The sequence below is a fragment of the Malaclemys terrapin genome, chromosome 1, assembly GCF_027887155.1.
Source record: "Malaclemys terrapin pileata isolate rMalTer1 chromosome 1, rMalTer1.hap1, whole genome shotgun sequence".
NCBI classification, from domain to species: Eukaryota; Metazoa; Chordata; order Testudines; family Emydidae; genus Malaclemys; species Malaclemys terrapin.
The window spans coordinates 50,789,733-50,805,897 of record NC_071505.1 but is presented as its reverse complement, the minus strand read 5'-3'; the positions used below and the strand labels follow the sequence as shown (position 1 = coordinate 50,805,897).

General features: G+C 38.7%; 1 protein-coding gene across 7 annotated transcripts in view; it reads right to left on the bottom strand.

The window, feature by feature from the left end:
- IMMP2L (inner mitochondrial membrane peptidase subunit 2) overlaps nt 1-16,165 on the bottom strand; it is an 858,170-nt gene that overhangs the window by 804,086 nt on the left and 37,919 nt on the right. For all 7 annotated transcript variants that reach the window (XM_054024219.1, XM_054024242.1, XM_054024261.1 and 4 more), the window contains exon 3: nt 9,732-9,835. In XM_054024219.1, the coding sequence (XP_053880194.1) occupies nt 9,732-9,835 (104 nt within the window). The remainder of the gene's footprint in view (nt 1-9,731; nt 9,836-16,165) is intronic.

The window sequence follows — 16,165 nt, the reverse complement described above, 5'->3', positions numbered from 1 at the left end:
AGACAGTGTGGCGTAGTGGACAGTGCACTGGACTGAGACTTAGGAGACCTGGTTTGAATTTCAAGCTCAGCCACTGGTCTGCTGAATGACATTGAGCAAGTTGCTACACCTCTCTGCCTCAGTTTCCCCATCTGTAAAGCAGAGATAATGGTACTGCCCTCCATTGTAAAGCATTTCAAGAGCTACAAATAAAAAGTTCAATATAAGAGGTAGGTATTTTTATAATTTATTTTAATAATTATTACCCTCCTCAATACTTTATCAAGTATTGAAATGCAGCTACTAACAGTATGCAGGAAATAACACACCAATATTTCACAGTAGTTCAGGACATGAAGTACATAATGTTGACTATTTGGGAAAGTTTCCAGATAAAAGGTGTTATATAAATATTTTCATTAATTTATTTCCTAAGGCTTGTAAAGGTCACATAATTAGATCATTTATTTCAGTATTTCCAGGGTTGTCCCTTACAATATATATTTTAGTGTTCTGTCCACTTTAATTTCAGTCCTTTAGAAGGTTTAATTTCAAACCTTTAGAACAGGGGTCAGCAACCTTTCAAAAGTGATGTGCCGAGTCTTCATTTATTCACTCTAATTTAAAGTTTCGCGTGCCAGTAATATATTTTAATGTTTTTAGAAGGGCTCTTTCTATAAGTCTATAATATATAACTAAACTATTGTTGTATGTAAAGTAAATACGGTTTTTAAAATGTTTAAGAAGCTTCATTTAAAATTAAATTAAAATGCAGAGCTCCCCGGACCGGTGGCAAGGACCCGGGCTGTGTGAGTGCCACTGAAAATCAGCTCACATGCCGTCTTCGGCACACATGCCATAGGTTGCCTACCTCTGCTTTAACAACAAGGAGTCTGGTGGCACCTTAAAGACTAACAGATTTATTTGGGCATAAGCTTTCGTGAGTAAAAACCTCACTTCTTCGGATGCATATGCATGAGGTTTTTACTCACGAAAGCTTATGCCCAAATAAATCTGTTAGTCTTTAAGGTGCCACCAGACTCCTTGTTGTTTTTGTAGATACAGACTAACACGGCTACCCCCTGATACTTGATACCTCTGCTTTAGAAGCACCTTGGCAGTCAATATGGATGACTACATGCTGTAATTATAAGAAGTTTCATTTTTCACGTTAGATAGCACTCATGTAAAAATTGCTCAACTCGAATCCAAGTGTGCACACAGTGTTTTTTTTAAGATTTCATTTGCATTTCTAGTTTCTAATCTGCTTCATTAATTGTAAGTCACTGTAAAATGAGCAATTTTTAGGTGTGTAAATTATGCACAACATTTTGAATGTTAATTTAGTTTCTACATTCAGCATTTGGAATCAGAGCAATACTATTTCCACTACTACACTGAGTCAAACTGTCCCTTGGTCATCCATTAATGAACTGAATGGAGTAGTACAAGAAGCTGTGACAGCGCTATATTAAAATATGTTATATGTCTGCTGTTTTAAAAGTTTGAATTTAAAAAGTGTACTGTCAAGTTTACTCATCCCAAAATTTGACCTACCTTTTTTTTTCTTGCCATGCCCGTATAAAACTAATTCTAAGTGCGTGCACTGGAGAAGGCTCCAAAGCAAATGTTCCAACCATATTTTTCCAAAATAAATAAAAAATACCAGTAACTCTAGAAGAGAGAGGAGAGGAAATTTGATTGCCAGACACCAGAGATTTTCAACAAACACATGTAAAGTAAATGTTAGCATTATGAATCATTGTTTGGCAATGTCTTTTTAAATAAAAAGATTACACACGATATCCCCAAACCTACACTAGGCACCATGGCAAAATAGTATATTGCAGAATTGGAGCCTATGTGTGAGTGAAGCCTATCAAGTTCATTGGTGCTCCACACAGGTTCAGAGTTCTATCCACACAGAGGTCACTACAGGATCTCAACTTATTTCACCATGATATCTATTGCAGTATCAGGGACTATTTTAACATTAATGCAACCTCTTTTTTTTAATTGTGAGCACATCAATGAAGTTCTCAGATTCTAACCACTGAAGATAACCCATATGGATTTAAAAAAAAGAAAAAGCTTTATATTTTTAGATATAGGCTACCCTACATAAATATGCAAGGAACGCACCGTGACAGAAAAGCGCATGTATCACACACAGTGAATTTACTTCATATTTATACTTCAGTCATTTAATTACCAGAAAAAAAATCTGTCATTAGACCTTATTCATTTTAAATTACAGCCTAATTCAGTAATGTCCAAGTTAAGGGCTAAATTTTAGTGATGGTTAAATTCATTTTTCCTAAATTTGAACTGACTCAAACATTGTGGTTTTGAAAATTTGGCTCAACTTGTGTAGGATTTATGCTCTGCTTAGATGAAATTGAGCGGGGGGGGGGGGGGGGAGGCATTTTTTATGTTTTAACATATGCACTGTATCAAAAGATCTTTGCCTCTGGCTGTCTGAATTACCTCAAACACACCTTTAATAAAAACTTGCAGAAAAATCTCAGGAAGTTTAAAAATCAGAAAAAGTTATAATTCTCTTAGTTGGACAATTATGGAGTGGTGATTGAATCAGGACCCTCTGGAATGTTAAAACAGTAATTAGTTTTTAAATTAAAGCTTTAATTAAATATAAGTTAATAATAGTTTAAATTTAGAACATCCAAAATGGCTGACCAAACACAATGGTAAGTTCCACTTCGGGGGGGGGGGGGAATGCCTCAGCAAAATCCCATAGGAGTTTATAGAAGCCCCATAGGAATGTATAGGGATGGTGCAATAGGGGAACAGTGTTGCATCATTTTCGGATCAGAGGGACACAATGGGAAGGAGTGTAAATCTAATCTTCCTTTTTATTCCTAGAATGTGCCGGATTTTGTCTGTAAATAAAGCTGGGTGTTTGTGGTCTGAGTGAGATCTTCCCCTACCAATCTTGTAACCACCCCGCCAGTTCTTACTGGATGATTAGTGTTAAGTGTTTCACTGTTAAGTGTCTAATGTTTAATTAAAAGGTTTAATACTGAATATATGGTTAATGATAAATGTTAAGTGATTATTGTTATACAGGAACTCCTCGCTTAACATTATAGTTATGTTCCTTAAAAATGTGACTAAGAGAAACGATGTTAAGTGAATCCAATTTCCCCATAAGAATTAATGTAAATGGGGGGTTAGGTTCCAGGGAAATCTTTTTCACCAGACAAAAGACTATATATATATATACACACATACACATACACATACACACACACAGTATAAGTTTTAAACAAACAATTTAATACTATACACAGCAATGATGATTGTGAACCTTGGTTGAGGTGGTGAAGTCAGAGGGTAGGATATTTCCCAGGGAATGCCTTACTGCTAAATGATGAATTAGCACTCGGCTGAGCCCTCAATGGTTAACACATTGTTGTTAATGTAGCCTCACACTCTACAAGGCAGCACGAATGGAGGGAGGGGAGACAGCATGGCCGACAGAGAGACACACTGACTGTGTCTGTCTGTGTGTGTCTGTCTGTGTGTGTGAGAGAGAGAGGAGCATTGTCCCTTTAAGTACACTGACCCCACTCTAAGTATATTGCCTTTTTAAGTAGATCAGCAAGTTGAGACAGCAGCTGCTGCTAGCAAACTGCCTCTGTCCTGAGCCCTGTTGTTTCTCCCCACTGCTCTATGGAGATGGGGTAAGCGGGGTGTAGGAGGAGGGGGACACCCTGACATTAGCCCCTATCTTCCTCCCCCCTCTGCCACCGCACAGCAAGCAGGAGGCTCCCGGGAGCAACTCCAAGGCAGAGGCAGGAGCAGCACACGACAGTGGGAGGAGGGACAGCTGAACTGCCCAGCAATTGATAGCCTGCTGGGTGGCTGCCGCACAGGGAACTTAGGGGAGCAGGGAGCTGACAGGGGGGCTGCCAGTCCACCCAGGTTCCAAGCCCACACCAGCTAACTGCAAAGGACTGCTCTTTCTGCAAGCAGTGGACAAAGCAGGCGGCTGCCAAACAACGTTATAAGGGAGCATTGCGCAACGACCATATTCCCTAATTGATCAGCAATGTAACAATGAAACAACGTTAACCGGGACGACTTTAAGTGAGGAATTACTGTATGTTATAGAATGTTAAATATATTGTTATATTACGGGGGTTCTCCAACTTCATTACACCAATAAAAAATTACTACACGACCCCAGGAGAGGGGACCGAAGCCTGAGCCTGTCCGATCCAAGCCACCCTGGTTGCGGGGGCCAAAGCCCCACTGTCCCGGGAAGTGGGGGGAGGAGGGGACCCAAAGCCAAAGCCCAAGGGCTTCAGCCCCAGACAGGGGGCCTGTAATCTCAGCCCCACTGCCTCAGGCTTCGGGCCGACAGAGTGGGGCTTGGGCTTTGGCTTCGGCTTCAGCCCCTTGCCCCAGGAAGTCTAAGCCAGCCCGGTGACCCCATTAAAATGGGGTCGCGCGGACTCACTTTGGCATCCCGACCCACAGTTTGAGAACCTCTGTTATATAGTATTGAGTCTGTGTCTGATCTGCCACACCGCTTCATTCTTGTAACTGTGACAATCTTGTATCAATCTCTATTATTTTATTGTAACCGCTCACTTCTAAATAAACATTATTTCTGCTTTCAAGGAATTGCTGTTTGTGTGCCTATTCTTGTTTGGAGGGCTGTATCTGTGTTCTTTCAACGATTAGCAAAACTAGCTTGCTCTCAGGAGCGCCCCCACAGAAGATACTGGGCACCCACTTTTGTTAGCAAAGCTTTAAGGGTTCATATATATATTAGGGCTGTAGATAAATCGCAGTTAATTCATGCGATTAACTCACAAAAATTAATCGCAATTTAAAAAATTAATCGCGATTAATCGCAGTTTTAATCACACTATTAAACAATAGAATGCCAATTGAAATGTATTCAATATTTTGGATGTTTTTCTACATTTTCAAATATATTGTAGTCTGTGTTGTAATTGAAATCAAAGTGGATATTATTTTTGATTACAAATATTTGCACTGTTAAAATGATAAACAAAAGAAATAGTATTTTTCAACTCATACAAGTACTGTAGTACAACTCTGTCATGAAAGTGCAACTTACAAATTCAGTTTTTTTTGTTACATAACTGCACTCAAAAATAAAAAAAATGTAAAACTTCAGAGCCTACAAGTCCACTCAGTCCTACTTCTTGTTCAGCCAATCACTAAGACAAACAAGTTTGCTTACATTTATAGGAGATAATGCTGCCCTCTTCTTAATTACAATGTCATCAGAAAGTGAGAACAGGCATTTGCAGGGCACTTTTGTAGTCAGCACTGCAAGGTATTTAAATGCCAGAAACGCTAAACATTCATAAGCCACTTCATGCTTCGGCCACCATTCCAGAGGACACGCTTCCATGTTGATGACGCTCGTTAAAAAATAATACGTTAATTAAATTTGTGACTGAACTCTTTGGGGGAGAGTTGTATGTCCCCTGCTCTGTTTTAGCCACAAATTCTACCATATATTTCATGTGAGGTTCTTACCCACGAAAGCTTATGCTCCCAATACTTCTGTTAGTCTTAAAGGTGCCACAGGACCCTCTGTTGCTTTTTACATATATTTCATGTTATGCAGTCTCGAATGATGACCCAGCACATGTTCATTTTAAGAACACTTTCACTGCAGATTTGACAAAACGCAAAGAAGGTACCAATGTGAGATTTCTAAAGATAGCTACAGCATTTGACCTAAGGTTTAAAAATCTGAAGTTCCTTCCAAAATCTGAGAGGGACAAGGGGTGGAGCATTTTTAAGACTTTCAGAAGTCTTAAAAGAACAACACTCCGATGCAGAAACTATAGAACCTGAACCACCAAAAGAAAATCGACCTTCTAATGGTGGCATCCGACTCAGATAATGAAAATGAACATGCATTGGTCCACACTGCTTTGGATTGTTATCAAGCAGAACCTGTCATCAGCATGGACGCATGTCCCCTGGAATGATGGTTGAAGCATGAAGGGACAAATGAATCTTTAGCGCATCGGCAGGTAAATATCTTGCGACACCGGCTACCACAGTGCCATGAGAACACCCGTTCTCTCTTTCAGGTGGCATTGTAAACAAGAAGCAGGCAGCATTATCTCCTACAAATGTAAACAAACTTGTTTATCTGAGCAATTGGCTGACCAAGAAGTAAAACTAAGTGGACTTGGAGGCTCTAAAATTTTACATTGTTTTATTTCTGAATGCAGGTTTTTTTGTATATAATTCTACATTTGTAAGTTCAACTTTCATGATAAAGAGACTGCACTACAGTACACCTCTACCCCGATATAACGCTGTCCTCAGGAGCCAAAATATCTTACTGCGTTATAGGTGGAACCGCATTATATCAAACTTGCTTTGATCCGCCAGAGTGGGCAGCCCCACCCCCATGGCATGCTGCTTTACCGCATTATATTTGAATTCATGTTTATATCGGGCCGCATTATATCGAGGTAGAGATGTATTTGTATTAGGTGATTTGAAATTACTTTTTTTTTTTTTTTTTACAGTGCAAATACTTGTATTAAAAATAAATATAAAGTGAGCACTGTACACTTTGTATTCTGTATTGTAATTGAAATCAATACATTTGAAAATGTTGAAAACATCCAAAAATATTTAAATAAATGGTATTCTATTAATGTTTTTAATCACTTGACAGCCCTAATATATATCTAACACAGGATGAGTAAAAGACCTGAGAAACTGCTGATGTGCTGACATGGCATTAGGGGACAAAGGCATAAGAAGGCAGTATTTCTTTGTTTAATACATAAGTTGCCATATTTTTCCCTTCCCTGTTTCTTGTAAGAATTGATAAGGCCTGCAGCTGCATGAGAAATGTAATTATCGAATAAATGCCCTTTGTGTGAAGGAAGGTAAAAGAAATGTTATCTCCCCCTCCCTTCCTTTCCTAGCTACATAAACAAGCCCTGCGGCTCAGGGCCCCTTCCTCCCTCCCCTGAGAACTGCTGATGAGGGAAATTTGTAGCAACAGATTGTCACAAAGAAATGTATTTTCAAGGCAAAAATGCCTGTATGACATGCGTAATGCTGTGAGCAATAGATAGGGATGGGTATACTAGCAGTATGAGTGTTTCTATTACTTAATAAGGGTTTTTGAGGTGTTGTAAAGGATGTAGGAGTTTACATACTAACTTAGACAAAAAGAGTGTGCTGTAACTAATCCAGTGCTTACTTGACAATTGGGTCGAAGAGAAGAAGTATCGCAATAAAGAAGCCTGTACTCAAATCCGCCTCTGGGTCAACCTGCTCCTTCTAACAAAAACTAAAAAGGAAACAATGAAATCACACTAGGTTTTACAAGCCTCAAACTACACAAACTTCACCTCTACTACCAAATTCTTCCATCAGTTACTCACTCACATTGAAGCCAGAAGAGCAACATCCAGAGGCCAAATCTGGCCCTGTATGTCAATTTATATTTTTAAGTATTGATGCCACAGTATAATGCTTCTCATCTACAACCAGCGACTGTGTATCATGTGGGTGTACATGCAGTTGCTGATTTCGTAAGATGTGTAGCAATGCATACCTGTAATCTCGGAGTCCAACTGAGTCCTCTAACAAGCAGTATAGTGATGCCCATATCAAACACTCGATGCAAGAATAAGCTAGTAAAATTACACACAAACAACATATGTACTGACCACTGAATCATATAAACCATAGGTGGGGAATCAAGATGAGTAGGATAAAGAAATTAATCCATTTACTCAATAAAAGACTCATGTACCAGAAGTTAAATCTCTTGAATGAATAAACATGTGCCTGCACAATTTCTTTTCATGTGAATACTACATCATACAAGGCTCACCACATCATATTGTTATATTCAGACTTTAAAATGTATAATGATATATCGGCCTAAGACACAAAATTTAGATTGAAATTTCTCCAAAGTTTGGAAGTAGGGAAAGGCCAGTGTACTAGTTTAACTCAATTTCTAATGAACCCACATAATAAGATTCTCTAAATTAAGTAATGACATATGATGTATCCTTTAACATTTCTACATAAAAAAAACTATACTGAATCTTCTTAAATTTCATCTCTTTGTTTTCCTTTGTGCTCATAGTGACTTTTGAACATACTATTCTGTGCTTTCCGTACACTTCCCAAGAGAATAAGGAAAAAACTCAGTACAGCTGCATGGCTATTATGTGACCTCTTCCACACGGGTGGATAATCTTTCCACCACCAACTAACTGAGGGAACAACCCTGTCAAACAGAAGACAAAAGAGTAATGAGGACACAACTGTATAACCCAGCATGTAAAAGGCTGGTAACAAGAAGGTTTCAAAAACAGGCCATCTGTGTGACAATATGAAAGTAATCCATACAGATGGATCAGACAATAGCAGGGAACCTTTGAAAGCATAATGACTATGTAACCATGTTATTCCAGTTGTGCCTGGTTAAACTCACTGACTTTCTATTCAGTCCAATAATTACTAACCAGATATACTACTGTATTTAAAGTAACCTCTAGGATATGACTTGGACAGAAGTACGTACATACATGTAGAATCTGCTTCTATGCATTCAGTCAATAAGCTGGCCTGAATTTGGAGGCCCTCCACAAAGTGTAAGGTGTCTCAAATACGAATAATATACTACTTTAGTCAAAGCATTTAGAAAAATCTGTTAGAAAACGCAGTAGCCCATTCAAGAACCAGAAAAATAAATCCAAAAATTCCTACAAAAGAACAGCAGTAGATTTTTTATATTTGCTTAAATAATTGTAAAATTTATATATTAATTGCCACCTCAGTACACAGGTAGCCATAACAACGTGGTCCATTAAAACAGATGTAAAATGCATAGGGAACCTAAGGAAATTAACTTTAGAAGACAAGTTCAGTTGTAGTCTATATACTGTGCATTTTCCTTATAAAACTAAAAACCTTAAGCTTAAACCATCTAAGCATATACTATGAGAATGTATTATATCATGTCAGTTATACACACTTTGACATTCCATTTCTATATTACATTAAGATTGAAATGGAGTTTTTGTCCTCTAATGGTCTTGAATATTTTCAACAGAGAAACAGTGCCACCTTTTGGCTTGATACATAGGCCTCCATGTTCTAATTCATACGCCTTTTTCTTTTTTTATATAAAGTTGTACTTTAAAGAGAAGTCTGATTTTTATGATCTTACTTAAACTTAAATGTGGTAAATAGACTTTTCCAGATAAAAGTTACTATGATATGTTAAACATTAAGAAAATAGAGGGTTTTCCTCCTGAATTAAATATATCCATAAAGCAACATGACCTAAAAAATAGTCTCTTCATATGCTACATTAATCCATGTGTTTTTTTACCTACTGTATTCCAGATCTATAATTATCATTGAACTGATCACTATACTTGATTAGAAATCTCAAATACCTTACTGCACATGTCTTTATTTCTTGGCAGTTCTTGTAAACATCTATATAACAGTACTTGACATTTTTCTCCTTTCAAGCAAATCCATGATACTGAACCCTTTGAAGATTTCTTGTATGTTGAAAATTTACAATAATAATGCATTTGTTGCTCATACGATCAATTTTCTGTATAGCTTCATTGCCAGCATGCAAAAATACACCGTGGCATTACAGATGAAACCTATTACAATGCTGACAGTTCAAGATGTGCATAAATATGTATTGAAATGTATTTGAAATTACTTACACTAATGACACAATGTCTCCACGTTGCACTTCATAATTTCTAATACTCCAATGGTTTAAAAGCACTACATCAGACACCTGTCTTTCCCCTGGATTCAAGGAAGGCTAAGGAAAGAGGAAAACGGTTTTATGTTAAAAGAAAGAAATTCAACATTTTTCCTAAAACTCCTCTCCAGCTCCTCTCCCATTTCCTGGGAGGTCCCAATCCTGATCCCATTGGTTTTATGGGACCAGGATCGGAATCACTGGTGAGAAGAGTATGTTCAGTGGAACCTACGTATATTAGGTGCTGATATAGTTAAATGCCATATATTTATAGTAAAGTACAATGTACATCTTGCAATACACTACAATATGCAAATTGTAATTCAACTGCAATTCCATACTCTTCTTAGGATACAACAGGAATCAAGAATGCTTTCCACTACAACTTCTCATGAAGAGTGGCACCATTTTTAGAAGAGCCATTCTGCCATAGTCTGTATCAAGTATCACTCATGTTGTCCCTGAAATATGTAATGGAGGTCATCTGCTAGCACGCCCCTTTGCTTGACAGATTTAGAGTTTGGGAATGTACTCAGTCAGGCTGGCATCAGTCCAATCAAATACCTGCCTCTTGAGAGAGTTCTGAGACTGCTAACTCCTTCTTCGAGGCTATAATAGACAGTTGCCAACAGAGCTGGTCGAAAAATGGCATTTCCATCATGTGGAAAATTTTGAAAAAAAATATTTATCCTGAATCAGGACGAAAGGTTTAAAAAAAAAAAAAAAAAAAGTCACAGGACAACCAAAATGGAATTTTTCAGCTTCTTCCCAGCTGCCCTGGGAAGCAGGGAGCGCCCAGGCTGGCAGGCAACAAGGCTAGTTGGCCTACCTTGTTTCCACTGAAAGTTTTGACAGAATCATTATGCTACAGCAGAATGTTTTGATTCTATCAAATCAGCATTTTCCAATGGAAGTATTCCATCAGAAAATATTCAACCAGCTCCAGCTGTCATGTTGTTATTACAGTGCTAACTGACATGTATCTTGATTAATTGCAGAAAAGACTTCAGATTCCACCTTTCAGTTCTCTGTTCTTTGACATTTATGTGGAGCATTCCACCAACCATGAGCTAATTAGCTTCTGGGGCTCTCCAGCTCATATTGGATATATCTATGATGATCACAACAAACAGGCACAATGCATTGAAATGAAGTCCTCCCAACACATTGTCTTAGAGCTCTCATCAACCTGTCATCACTCAGTGTAGGCCTCAGTTTACTTATATTCACAATAATTATTTACAAATTATGTTGCTAGTCTAAAGAAGACTACCTAGAATTTCTGACACAGAATTCAGCTTCACTAAAGTCATTGTAATGATTCATATTTTCTCATCCGCCTACTCATTGACTCTGTTTTCTATTTATAAAGCTGCTTAAAAATTGAATGCCATTTCTCTTCATTATAAACAGTGTTTCTTCATTCTTCTTTTGTCTCCTACCCAGAAAAGAGGCTGGCAAAGATTTATTTAAAATAGAACTTGTGTGATATTAGCTTATGGACATAAGAAAAAAATGGATCCACCAAGGTTTTAGGCAGGTATAAGTCATGTTAACAAGAATGAAGCTCATGCATAGACATCAGTATCAGAACAAGGTATAAAACATTTATTTACGATACATTATTTTAGTCAGGTACTAACTACAAAAGATAGTTTCCTTTTTATCTGCAGGTTTAAACTCACAGAGTCAAATTTCCACTGGTGTAAATTGGCAAAACTCCAATGGAGGTCAATGGAATTTGGCCCCTAATACTTAGAAATGGCAGGTATATATTTAGCAAACTATAGGTACAGCAAGCAATCATCTTATTACAACTATATTTCAGTGGACATCAGAATTTTTTTAATATTGTTTCCTACTTATATTATACTTTCTATTTATGCAGCATCTTTCATCAGAGGATAATTTCTACATTTGCATAGCACTTTACTTTGCAAATGATTCACAAACTATATTCAGGCCACTGAAATGCAACCATCTCTGCACTGGAGGGTAGCAATCAATGGGTACGTAGCATCCTGCATGACAGTGAGGATAGAGAATAGTGGAGCAATGACAAAAGCACAAACCCCTAATGTAATTGAAAGTGTCATAGAATCTCTGATGTCTATGTAGAATGCACAGACCCTATTTTTTTATGTATAGGCCCCTTTTATTAGAGGGGCCTCTGAACTTTATTGGGACTGCTCTAGTTGGGAAGATCCTGTGTGCTGCAATCTAGCCTTAGAGATTACAACTCCCATGATGCCTTGGGGAAAAAGTGAGAGACTTTCTCTTCCAGGGAGTGCAGAGAGAGCAGGCAGTGGGCTCCGTTGCGGGGGGGATGGGGGGGGAAGAGAGAGGAAAGGAGCCAGACTGCCGGTGTGGCGCTCTGCCCATACCAGGAGCTGCTGCTAGGAAGATAGAAGCTGCTGCAGAAAGCCTGCTGGGGCTTTGATGGAGCAAGGAGCTTCAGAGATGTTTGTGGCTTCACTGGAGCCAGGGGAGAGACTATTGCTGTGCCTGGAGCTGACTGAGATGAGCCTGCCATGAAGGTACAGTGAGCAACCCCTACTCTTATTTGGGAAAGTACTTGCAAGAGAAGGGGCACAGCAGAGAGACTGAGTCTCAGGAGAGGCAGAGTAATCTTCCCATCGAACCAGGATCCAGAGCTGCTGACATTTGGTGGGGCCAACTCCCATCTTCAGACGGGTTGTGCAGCTTGTTATCTTGGCTGGGCTGATACACAGAACCAACAGAGTGCCATGTCCCACCTATCCAACATCACCACTGGGATACTCAGGATCTCCTTTAATGTCAACAACATCAGGTGCTCAGGCACACAGGTGCGTGTTGCCTGTTCCTGAGTAACCCAGGGAGGAAAGTGGCGGGGAGAGCTACATAAAGTTTCATCTAAAAGATTCCCACAAGTGCACTGCCTGCTACTCAACTTATCTACCAATGGGCTTGTCTATATGGAGACTTAGTGCACAGAAAGCCAGGGTGTAAATCTACAGCACACTAGCCTAATGTGCACTAACTCACTGTGTGGACCCTGCTGCCATGCACTAAAAGTTCCATAGTGCACTTTGACATACCGCTGTTTGAAACATTCACACCCTAGCTTGCTGCACACTAAGGCTATGTCTAAACTAGAGAGCTTACAGTTACCAGAAGCTGGGAATGGGCGACGGGATTGATCACTTGATGATTACCTGTTCTGTTCATTCCCTGTGTGGTACCTGGCATTGGCCACTGTCAGAAGACAGGATACTGGATTAGATAGACCTTTGGTCTGACATCCTGTATGGCTGTTCTTATATTCTTAAGCTGCAAAATAGATGGCTTGAAATCATGCTAATACTTATTTTGGTCTGACCCAGTATGGCCGTTCTTATGGCACAGTTGTACTGATGCAGCTGCGCCGCTGTAAGATCTCTTGTGTAGCCGCTCTATGCCGATGGAAGGGAGCTTTCCCGTCAACAAAATTAAACCACCCCCAACCAGCAGCAGTAGTTACGTCGGTGGGAGACACATAACTTATGTCACTCAGGGGGTGTTTTTTCACACCCCTGAGTGTTATAAGTTTTGCCAACATAAATGGTCGGCATGTAGACACGGCCTATATCTTCGTGCGGAGAAACCCAGTAAGGCTGGTGGGTGGGTTTGACACAGTTGGAATTTGAACCTCTGGCTCCAAAAGTAGATGCATTTCACACCTTATGCTTACACAGCTTTCAAAATACTATGTCAGCATTCATCAAAACTCACAACACCTTGTCCCCGTGCGATAAGTGAGTATTATCTACATTTTAAAGATGGGGGTTTTAAGGCATGGAAAAGTAAGCTGATCTGCCCAAGGACAAACAGCAAGTCAGTGACACAGTTACAACCTAGCAGTTGCCTCCCAGTCTTCTGTTCTAATGATTAGTGACGTTAAACACTCTCTTATACTTTAAATATATGCTGATATATTAATATCATTGTATTCCACAGCATTCTAAACCTTATGCCAAGTTTGTGAAAATTATACTGTTATTAAAAATGTATTACTGACATGGTTTGATTGGAGGTAGAGGCTTGGTACCCAATTCATTAATAGCTATGTTTTAACATTACATCCAAGGGACACACTGAAATTTAGTATCAGAGAGGTAGCCTGAATCTGTAAAAAGCAACAGAGGGTCCTGTGGCACCTTTGAGACTAACAGAAGTATTGGGAGCATAAGCTTTCGTGGGTAAGAACCTCACTTCTTCAGATGTCTTGCATCTGAAGAAGTGAGGTTCTTACCCACGAAAGCTTATGCTCCCAATACTTCTGTTAGTCTCAAAGGTGCCACAGGACCCTCTGTTGCTTTTTACTGAAATTTAGGATAACTTGCTTTGCTTCTTTCCCACAGCATCTTGATATAATGAAATTACATCTTATTGAGACATATAGAAACAATTCTTTAGGAGCAGAAGGCATGAAGAAGGGAGAACCTGAAGGAGACGACCTTCATTTTACATTAACAATTACAGTCCCCCGCAACCAATAATAAATCTTCTAGCAAACAATATAAATTGTGATGTCTTTCCTGAACACTAACACCATATATAAAACTGTGTTTACAGGTAACTTACACTCCATGCTTTTTTATTAGCAGTAAAACCCCAAGTTTAAAAAAAAATCCACAAACACACCTACTGCTACTTCTGAAAGAGCGTTAACAAATGGACCCATAAATGCTGTTATTTTTAAGGAAACAAAATCCAAAAATGTTGCATACATATCTCTAGTCTGAAACCTCTCTAGTTTGTTCAAGCTCCTGGCTTAATAGCTCAGTGCAAATGGGACACATAGGTCTTAATTTAGAACCAGGGTGCAGAAGTCACACAGCACTTTGACTCTCCAGTTACTAATGAATCTAATGCTAAAAGCATGTAAATTGAGGTCCCAGTCATATGATGGGAGCCCTCACGGGACACAAGGTTCTATCAGTAAGAGGGAAGTAATACACCCTTTAACAATAAATAATGATTAACTTGATACTTATTATGCTGCTGGTGGACACAAGAAGGTCAAGGCTTATTTTCTTAGAGCTTGAAGAAGAAGAGGAGAAATATTCAAAGCAGCATGCAGGCATAGGTATAGTCACGGTAATCATAATATTACAATAATAATGTAAGGAGAAATTGCCATAGAATAAGTAATTACTACAGGTACACTGCATAATGGATTATAATAGTCAAAAATATTTGCTACTGTAGTGTTTACAGTGGCAGGTGTACTTTGTCAGAGGATATTGATCATCAGACTAAATTCTTAGTATAACACACACAATTGTTTGTTGCTGAACTTGGAAATAAAATTGCAAGCTCATTTTGTAATCTAACATTTCAAAGCAGCTAATTTGGATATATGAATCCTTACGTTCATTAACCATCAGGGGGTTCCTTTTTTCACATCATTAGGAAAAAACATGATCAATCCACTGAAGTATAAACAAACTTTAATGTATCAGACAAACAGAAAGCATTGTAACTCAACAGAAGAAGCCATGAACAGATATAGACTGAAAATGAAGGTGCATTTATATAGGACAGTAACCCTATAAAATAAGCGTATAGTCAACATTACAGGAAAAATTGCAAGATCCATAACAGTAAATTACTAAATTATCACACCAGCTGTTTCTGTGTCACATATATTCAATGCTGTAAATCAACACGAATCCATTTGAAGTCCACTATTACTAACAAGATGTTAGAGGAGCACACCACAAGGGGAGGGATAATTCAGTGGTTTGAGCATTGGCCTGCTAAGCCCAGGGTTGTAAATTCAATCCTTGAGGGGGCCACTTAGGGATCTGGGGCAAAATCAGTACTTGGTCCTGCTAGTGAAAGCAGGGGGCTGGACTTGATGACCTTTTAGGGTCCCTTCCAGTTCTATGAGATAGGTATATCTCCATAAAACTCTGGCCGTCTAAGAAACAAGGCCTCCACTAGGGATTTAAAGAAAAGGACATTTAAAAAGAAAAAAAGTCAGATGATGAAGCAGTAAAGTGTGGTAACACTGAATGGTGCATTACTTTACAGATTAGTGATGAATACCCACAAAGAGGTGACTGAGCAGAAGAAAGGTTCCACCAGGCGGTTCTCAGTACTGTGAAAATGCGAAATCAACATGAAACAATTAAATTCGTGAAGTCTGCCATAATGATTGAGGATAAATTGCAAAATATCTGTTTTCTTGAGGACCTCCGTGCAGTATATTTGCCAGAGTATCAAAAGAGTTACAATCTTTAGTGATTGTGGAGCAACATTACACACGTTCTGGGTTCAAAATAAAAACAAAAAGCAAAAAATCTGAAAAGAAAAAAAGCCATATTCCTTGCTTCTTGACATAAAACTTTTAATTTCAAACTC